This window comes from Nansenia antarctica (assembly GCF_963989245.1).
Source record: "Nansenia antarctica genome assembly, chromosome: 4".
Taxonomy (NCBI): domain Eukaryota; kingdom Metazoa; phylum Chordata; class Actinopteri; order Argentiniformes; family Microstomatidae; genus Nansenia; species Nansenia antarctica.
Genome location: NC_137689.1, coordinates 71,468,472 through 71,478,471, shown reverse-complemented (window position 1 = coordinate 71,478,471; position 10,000 = coordinate 71,468,472). Strand labels below are relative to the sequence as shown.

General features: G+C 48.8%; 1 protein-coding gene across 1 annotated transcript in view; it reads right to left on the bottom strand.

The window, feature by feature from the left end:
• The window catches only part of LOC308156343 (transmembrane protein 132C), a gene marked incomplete at both ends in the record, with an annotated part of 66,147 nt that overhangs the window by 15,921 nt on the left and 40,226 nt on the right, over positions 1 to 10,000 (bottom strand). The window contains one exon of the mRNA XM_080529681.1: positions 7,059 to 7,202. Coding sequence (XP_080385807.1) covers positions 7,059 to 7,202 — 144 coding nt within the window. The remainder of the gene's footprint in view (positions 1 to 7,058; positions 7,203 to 10,000) is intronic.

The window sequence follows — 10,000 nt, the reverse complement described above, 5'->3', positions numbered from 1 at the left end:
TCCCCTCCCCTCCCCATCTCCTCTCCTCTCCTCTCCTCTGTCCTCCCCTTCCCTGCCCCTGCCCCTCCTCCCCTCCCCATCTCCCCATCTCCTCTCCCCTCTCCTCTCCTCTGTCCTCCCCTTCCCTGCCCCTCCTCCTCCTCTCCTCTCCTCTCTTCTCCCTCGCTGTCAAAAGAGTATGTTGTGTCTCAGAACAAACGTTTAACCTGTGCACGGCGCTGTGCGCCTCCTCACCTCTCCCAGCCTGCTCTGCTCTCCTCTGCCCTGCCTCGTCTGTCCACCGCTATTACCGCGGTTACAGAGCACCGTGTATTGGGAAGACCTCTCTGTCTGTGGCGACGTCCATTTGAAAACTACCTCCAATTCCTTACTGCGACTCAGACACACTTTCGCTCGTCTACCAATCTACGCAAATACAGCTGGCGGGTTATAGTACCCCGGAATCTGTGTCTGGATCTGTGTCTGCAGTACTCGGGTACCGAGCTTTCCCTGATCCAAACTGTGGTTAAAAAAATAAAAATAAACTAGTCTCCAGGGGAGGTTGGTAGGGGTAAAAATCGGAGGATGGGGCTCATTGTGACGCTGCTGTTTGATAACGTTCCTCATTCGGTTTCCATGCATCACAATGAGCCCGTCCTCCGGTTTCTACCTCCCCCAGCCTCCCCTGCTAGCCGCATGCACGTGCTACGCATATCTACACCGTTGCCAAAGTGTGCCGGTGCTGAACGCACCGTGGTCTTCATGGCGGACGCCGTGAGGTTATGACACACTGTGACACACAGCGTCAGCTAAATGGCATATAACGATGGAGCCATGGTCACTGCAGTGTCCTAGTGGATTGTGGCTCTATTATGTTTGACCAACTACCCATTGGCAGTACTAAGAGAGAGAGAGACAGGCTCCAGGTAATAAAGTGTGTGTGTGTGTGGGGGTGGGGTGGGGGGGGGACGGTAGACACCATCCACCGGGACCGTGCCCCAGAGATTAATGGTGCAGCTAACACACACCTTGTGAAGCAGAACTGTGTGTGTGTGTGTGTAAGTAGTTTTATGTGTGTGTGTGTGTGTGTGTGCTGCTTGACAGAGTATATTAAGCATTCCAAAGACTTGATCATCTAGTTACTCACTTGGATGGAGACAGACACACACACACACACACACACACACACACAGACACACACACACACACACACACACACACACACACTCACACACACGCATCTGCTCCATCTTGCCGACATTGATGTTCAGGTCCTTTAAAAAGCCAACCAACCAGATAGTGATCTGAGAGAATCAACTTCACTCCTCATTGAGTCCCCTTATTGTCTCTCTCAGCCTCCCTCCCTCCCTCTCTCCCTCCCTCCCTCTCCTTCGCTCCCTAACCCCTCCCACCCTCCCTCCCTCTATTTCTCCCTCTCTCTCGCTCCCTAACCCCTCCCACCCTCCCTCTCTCCCTCCCTCCCTCTCCTTCGCTCCCTAACCCCTCCCTCCCTCCCTCTCTCCCTCCCTCCCTCTCCTTCGCTCCCTAACCCCTCCCACCCTCCCTCTCTCCCTCCCTCCCTCTCCTTCGCTCCCTAACCCCTCCCACCCTCCCTCTCTCCCTCCCTCCCTCCCTCTATCTCTCCCTCTCTCTCGCTCCCTAAGCCCTCCCTCCCTCTCTTCCTCTCTGAGCAGCATACGTACATACTGTAGCCTCTGAGCAGCATACATACATACATACTGTAGCCTCTGAGCAGCATACATACATACTGTAGCCTCTGCCCTCCCTGTGATGCTCTCTCCTCCCTGAGATGCCCTCCCTGTGATGCCCTCCCTGAGATGCCCTCCCTGTGATGCCCTCCCTGCAACTGCCTCATTCACTTATCTTAAGGGACACATGTGGACCATACGCTCGGCTATCTGGTTAGAGAAGCAGAAGAGCAATCAAATGTGTCTACCGCAATCAATTAGTGTGCTGTGATTTAAGTCTAATTAACTGGCTTAATTAACTACGTTAGACTTAAAGAAGACAGTAATTATGTAGGTTAATTAAAGTCGAGGGTACATCTCTGATCGCGGCACAGGACGATGGAAAACAACGTGATGGTGGATGACAGCCGACAGTTGATGGATGACTGCTGATTGTTGATGGATGACTGCTGATTGTTGATGGATGACTGCTGATAGTTGGTGGATGACAGCTTGAGTTGGAAATGTCTCAAATCAAATCAAAACAAATCAAATATTAACGCTCATTTACACGATACACAGGATGCGATGTCATGAAATGCTTTAGGGTGAGCAACTCCTAAGCAACGCAACGCATCAAACCGATATCAATATCAATTTGCAGAGCAATGTCATCATAATAACAATGAGGAAACAATGGGGGGGCGGTAGATTAGATTAGATTAGATTAGATTAGATTAGATTAGATTAGATTAGATTAGATTAGATTAGATTAGATTAGATTAGATTCAACTGTATTGTCATTGCAGAGTACAAGGACCAGAGTACCAGGGTAGAAACTGTGGTTCCGGGTCTGGATGCACAGGTACCGCTCCCCGGTTGGATGGAGAAAGATCTCAGACCCTCAGGTACCCCCATCAGAGTCACCTGTACCCCCATCAGAGTCACCTGTACCCGCATCAGAGTCACCTGTACCCCCATCAGAGTCACCTGTACCCCCATCAGAGTCACCTGTACCCCCATCAGAGTCACCTGTACCCCCATCAGAGTCACCTGTACGCCCCATCAGAGTCACCTGTACGCCCCATCAGAGTCACCTGTACGCCCCATCAGAGTCACCTGTACCCCCATCAGAGTCACCTGTACCCCCATCAGAGTCACCTGTACCCCCATCAGAGTCACCTGTACGCCCCATCAGAGTCACCTGTACGCCCATCAGAGTCACCTGTACCCCCATCCTCATGTACCCCCATCAGAGTCACTCCCACCTGAACCTCCGTAAGTACCACAACCACCAGTAAAAGGTGCTGTTAGTGTGATTAAGGCCTGGCAGCCCTATCATAAGGGTTAGGGTTAGGGTTAGTTAATGAGGACATGTCAATGATGGGCTGGGCTTTACACTGCTGCCTGCCTGGCTGGGCTGGTAATGACTCACTTGACTCCAGATCAGTGTGTGTGTGTGTGTGTGTGTGTGTGTGTGAGGGGGGGGGGGTGTGAGGGGGGGGGGGGGGGGTGTGTGTGAGTGTGTATGGGTGGGCTGGGTGGGTAGTGTGTGTGTGTGTGTGTGTGTGTGTGTGTGTGTGTGTGGGGGGGGGGGGGGGGGGGGCGGGTGGGTGTGTGTGAGTGTGTATGGGTGGGTTGGGTGTGTAGTGTGTGTGTGTGTGTGTGTGAGGGGGGGGGGGGGGGTGTGGGTGTGTGTGAGTGTGTATGGGTGGGCTGGGTGGGTAGTGTGTGTGTGTGTGTGTGTGTTTGGGGGGGGGGGGTGGAGAGGGGAACAACAAAACACTGGGGAATATCTTCCAAATTGTGTGTGTGTGTGTATGCGCGTGCAAGTGGTCTTTTTAAAAGGCAACCATCCAGATAGTGATCTGAGAAAAGTAACTTCACTCCTCATTAAGCACCCTTATTCTCTCTCTCTCTCTCTCTCTCTCTCTCTCTCTCTCTCTCTCTCTCTCTGTCTCTCTCTCTCTCTCTCTCTGTCTCTGTCTCCATCCCTCTGTCTCTGTCTCAGTCTCCCTCCCTCCCTCCCTCTCATCACATTTGTAGCAATAACTATCTCAAGTTGAATCTAGGTCTTTGAGACGTTGGCAGAAAAAAGTTTGACAACAACCAAACTGCCTACAATAGCACTCGCCATCACACTGATTCACTCTGTCATTGACTCATTCAGCAGGCTGGTGGGAGTCACCGGAGGCACCCAAAACAAACATTCTCTCTGCAGAACTGACATGAAAATTGTAATATTTGGCTGCTGAAATCGCTTTTTCCCCAGAGAGTAGGGCCGTGTGGGTCAGAAGATTTCTTTTTGAACAGTTTTCTCAGCTATATTAGCTATAATAGCGACTAGGGGCGGCTGTGGCGCAGGAGGTAGAGCCGGCGTCGAATGATCGCAAGGTTGGCAGATCGGCAGTTTGAGCCCCGACTGGCCACATGTCGAAGTGTCCTTGGGCAAGACACTGAACCCCAAATTGCTCCCAATGAGCGGGGCCGGCGCCTTGCATGGTAGCTTGCCGCCGTTGGTGTGTGAATGAGTGTGTGGATGGGTGAACGAGAGGCCGCTGTAAAGCGCTTTGGAATACGGCGCTATATAAGTCAGTCCATTTACCGTTTGGTCACGTTAGCCACGTTGCGTGTACTAGCGCACGTCTTGGATATCAAATCAAACGCATGTTGATCACGTTCAACAATCAACAGTGATCTAGCTTCATTAGCTTTATTTACATCGTCCCCACGGAGCCCTCTCGACAAGCTTGCTATGTTTGTTTCCAGATATATCCATCACGTTATTCCTTGATTGACACTCTGAACACTTAACCAGCATACTGTGGGGTGTTTTGTGCAGGAGAGAAGAAAAACAAGTGCTCTTATGTGTGCGCTTCTGCATGATTCTCTTGGATCAGCCAATTGCTTAACTAAAGTGGACTTAATAAAGACTTAATGAAGACAATATCCCCCTATACCCCCACCAGAGTCACCTGTACCCCCATCCTCATGTACCCCCACCAGAGTAACCTGTACCCCCATCCTCATGTACCCCCACCAGAGTAACCTCTACCCCCATCCTCATGTACCCCCACCAGAGTCACCTGTACCCCCATCCTCATGTACCCCCACCAGAGTCACCTGTACCCCCATCCTCATGTACCCCCACCAGAGTAACCTCTACCCCCATCCTCATGTACCCCCACCAGAGTAACCTGTACCCCCATCCTCATGTACCCCCACCAGAGTCACCTGTACCCCCATCCTCACGTACCCCCACCAGAGTAACCTGAAGTCCCTTAAGCATCAACAACAAACCAGGTAAAACCTTTGTATCATCACAGACTGGCAGCCCTGTGATCACCACCAGAGTACAGCTACTCTGAAAATAAGAAAACAAGTATGACTCATACTTACATTAGAGGATCAGAACTCATTATTATTTCGGTTTTTGTTTAATATTCTGTGAGAAAAACACTATTTACACGTTGACTTTGGCACCATAATCCTCCAGTGAACAATGTTGTCGCAACAACTGCAAGTTTGCAGAGGGAGGAGATGACAGATGAAAGGGCAGGAAGTTTCTTAAAGCCACAGTCTGCCACATATCTAGTCTTTCCTAATTATACTTTCCTAATCATTTTTCCCAATAACTTTTTTGGGGACTATGCAAACTGTCCTCATTCTTTGAAGATATGCAAAAATAACTTTGTAATTAGGCAACAATAGATAAACTATTGACGACCATTTTGACCGACGCCAGATTGTCCTCGATAATCAGAAGAACCCGAACTTTTTGCCATCCAATCAGGAGAGGGCTGCGGTCCACAGAGTGATGCTCCTTCCTGGCCCTCGCCTGCGCTGGCATGACCTCCGACCTTGCCAAGCTGAGAGCAGGGGCGGAGCGGGGCACTGAATCCACTCTGGGTTTAATTATGGTTGGCCGCGGCTGCCTTCCTCTATTCTCATCAGCGAAGAGCCAAAAGTCAGAGAAACAGCGAGAGAGGGCGGAAACACTCCCTAATCAACGCTGGGGGAAAACTAATGAGAAATGGTTGATATCTCAACTGCCTTTGAAATGGGGGTGGGGGGGGAGGGTGCATCATTGGCTGTTCCCAAACCGTCTTCACTGGTGGGATGGAGGGATGGAGGGGGGCAGGGTGGGGGGGTATTCTCTAGAGGTTAGCATCGCAGTGTGAGGTGCTCAGTGGATAATTAAACCCAGAGGGCGCTTCTCTGTGTTTTTTTCTCTAACACACACACACACACACACACGCACACACGCAGACTGGCACACACACACACACACACACACACACACAGACTGGCACACACACATGCACAACACACACACATACACAGACATAAATATGCACATGTATAAGTATGCACACACATAGGCAGGCACACACGCGTGCGTGTGTACACACACACACACGCACACACAACCGCCACACACACATCTCTCAGAGGGACGTGGGGGTGCCTGGCTGCTGTCGTCTCCCCTCTCATTAGAATACCAGCGCGTGCTGCCGTGGAGAGCGCAGAGAGAAGACAGAGACAGGGAAGGAAGTTGAGATTGCTGCTGTGAACAGGAGCAGAATAGCCACATCTCTCTTGTCTCTCTGTAGCCTCTGGCCTGAAAGCTCAGAATAGACAGTCCCCTCTTCAGCACTCTCTCTCTCTCACTGCAGCGAGCAGACACACAGCTAGGGTGAGCAGATTACACACAGCGGCTTCAAGCACGTCAGTGTCAGAAAATGAATGGTGCAAACTGTGTCGCGGACTGTGGAGCGCTTAGCTACGCTGAAGAAGAAGACAGCTTTTTGGAAGTTCGCGACGCTTGATTGTCAGCCGCAGTGTGGTGTGCGTGTGCGACGAGGACAGCCGTCGTGTTTCACGACATCAATGGCAGCGGCATTAAGCAACAACGGTCATTAGAGTGTGTGTGTGTGTGTGTGTGTGTGTGTGTGCATGTGTGTGTGTGTGTGTGTGTGTGTGTGTGTGTGTGTGTGTGTGAGAGACCTTTACCCGTCTTAAAGATGTAATTGGCACCTTGGAGAACGTCTCGAGTGAGAGGATCTCGATTCACAGCCCTCAACCAACGGCAGCCGTGTCTAACACACTTACAGTCTAGCATCCCTCCTTTTGTACATGTGGGTACACAAATCCAAATGTATCCAGTCTATATTTTTTTACTGTGGAGCTCGGGTTGTCTTCACAAAACCCGGTATATGGCTGTCTGCCTGCTATGAACTGAGAGAATATAAAAGATGTGTTTTGAACTCTCTGTTTATGAATTCTAGTGTTGGCCATGGGAGGAAAAACGTGCTCCAATGTTGGAAAACAAAATTTCCGCTTGAAGATTTCTTCAAAGGGTAATGCTTTCATTCCCGGATTTGCACTTACCTTGACAACCTCTTCATCGGTCGACCGGCACTCCACCGACTCAGTCACGTCTGTCACCGCGCCGTCTGTTCCCACGGTTACCACCTTCACAGGCACAGCGACGGTCCGGCCCGTGAGGACGGCCGTGTTGAGGATCTCCGTGTCCTGGAGGAGGAGAGAGAGGTCAGGGGTCAAATGAGAGAGTAGCATACTTGGCATCATGTAACATACATCATCATCATCATCATCATCATCATCATCATCATCATCATCATCATCATGTGATATCCAGGGACACAGGTTGATGCATACAGTCTGTTGGTCATACATGTTCTGTTGGTCATACATGTTCTGTTGGTCAAACATGGTAAATCATTCCCTTAGGTCAGGGCAAAATCGACTTCATCGACTTCTTCTTCTTCTTCTTCTTCTTCTTCTTCTTTTTTCTACCATTATACCAAAACAAGACAACAGTAAACATGTTGTCCCCCACAAATGATGCAACACCCCCCCCTCCCCTTCTGTAGATTGATGACAATTATTAATCAATTAACAACGTATGTCTGTGAGTTATTGATAGAATAAAAACTATTAATTGACTTAATGATTTTGTCCACCCGAATCACAATACTGTACACTAATCACGGGGTCCTGTCCACCACATCAGAGCTGGCTGCTAATGTATGAATAACATAATTAACATCATTATTGAGACATTTACTTCTTATTTCAGTTGAGTTGAGTTCAGATACGTTTATGGTTGATGCCAGGTCTCGGGGCGGAGCTTTGCATGATGGTAGCTTGCAGCCCTGTGTGTGAATGGGTGAACGAGAGGCCATTGTAAAGCTCTTTGGAATAAGGTGCTGTGTAAAGCCAGTCTGTTTACCACATTAAGACAACGGCTTGTACTCCCCTGGCTGGGTGCTAATGGTTAGCATGTCACTTTTGGCAGCAGCAGTTGTGATGAGTTTTAAAAAAAAAAGGAGTTAGTCAGTTAGGAGTTCTAGAAGCTTTGAAAGACCAAGTTAAAACGGTCCCAGGCATCTCTTTGTTCACGACAACAGACGGCGTCTCTCTGTTCTGTGTGTTGTGTGTCCTTTCACAGACTTTTCTCCTTTCGAGCACAACAGATAGAATTATTCAATGCTCTGTTGTGGATAATGGAATTTCAAGCGAGCTAATAAAACGGAGGTCTTTTTCCTCTCTTTTTTTGTTTTTGATATTTCCATTCTTTCACTCTCTTTCACCCTCTCTCTCTCTCCTTCTCTCCCTCTCTCTCTCTCCCTCACTCCCTCTCACTCCCTCCAACATCCACTTTTGACTTTTCAATTCAATTGAATTTTTCATTTCCACTTTTAGACTCTTAAATGGGAAGGGAAGAAAAATAGTTTGAGTGCTTCTTTCCTCTCCTCTCGGAATCCAAGCTAGTGATTATTTCTAACGAATGCATTTCCCATGCTCTCTGAATCAGAGTTCATAATTTTCTTTTGATTTCCAAATTATGCTAATGTCAGTTCTCTGGGCAGGTACGGACTGGAGTGCGAACGCAGGACTGATACTCTCTGACAGGAAGTTATCCACACTGTTTGATTCCCTGTCAAAATATTCATTTATCGAGACTCAGGAAATGGCTCTGATAAACATTAGCAAAATTGAACTGGCGAAGCACTTTTCAATTAAATTAAAATCTCTGAAAGGACAGCTAATTCAAAGAGATCCGCTTCACGATCTTGACACAAGCAATGCTTTCCACCGTCAGTCAAAACACCCCTTCTGGTACCGTTTAAAATGAACTATGTCATCCCCACTCTAGGTCTCATCCAGGGGAAATATTGCAACGTGAACTATCGTCTAAAACTTTCGATGTTTTGAGTGATGTGAAAGACTATGACAGGATTACTAAACATCGCGCCCACACAGTCTAAATAAGGACCGCCACAGAGGGCCACAGTTTCCATGGAGAGGGAACCTACCAATAACAGCGTTACTGTGTAATATTCTCTATGAGTTCTTTCAGATGCACTGAGGTTCCGGATCATTCTGACTGATCGAGACAGCAACAACAGAAAGCCCTCCTGACAAAGCTGCTATGTTTTGTCAGTTTGTTTTGTTGACCCTTCCCTTCGTACCGTGGTTGTCTCTGAGGTAAATCAGGCGCCTTTCAGCCGACGGCCGAGGCAGATCTGTTGATAGACTAAACCTGGGCGATATTGCTTATGGGAAGGAGTCGCGATCGATCGATCCAGGGGGCCTGTCATTGGTTGAGAAGGTTCAGGGGGGGCTGTCATTGTTTGAGAAGGTTCAGGGGGGGCTGTCATTGGTTGAGAAGGTTCAGGGGGGCTGTCATTGTCACGTTGAGAAGGAGGGTTGTGATCAATTCCAATCAGTGTGCGGCGAAAACAATCAGCGGCGTGGTTATCGGGAAATAATTAACTTGGCGGAGGGGAACGCGTGTGGCCTGCGTTTCGTACCTCCACCACGTTGATTATTCTCTGATACCCACATGCCTCCCTGGCGATTATGCCTTACTCAGCGCCGTACGAGTTGACCCCTTCACCCGTTCTTGACAGGAAGGGTCATATTCCGAACAAATAAACGACGCTGTGATAGCTAGCTCTCTTTATGTGTGCCTTGTTGTGCACATGAACAGGATTCACACACGTGAAGCCTCTTGACTCTAGACTTGAGACTTGGTTGTGGTTGAATGTCTTCAACAGCTCTATAGAAGACAATGGCAGGCAGCATATGAGTGCTTTTGATGTGGGTGTGTGTGCGTGCGTGCGTGCGTGTGTATATACAAGTAGTAGGCGGGTGTGTGTGGGTGTTTAAGAATTCATTTCAGAAGTATCCAGGGGGTCTGTGGGCCTGTGTTTTTTCCATAATCAAAATTAGAATCCTTTTTTATTGCAGAGTATATTTACAGATACAGGAAATTGACTTGGTGAGGTCGGTGCAGAAGACAG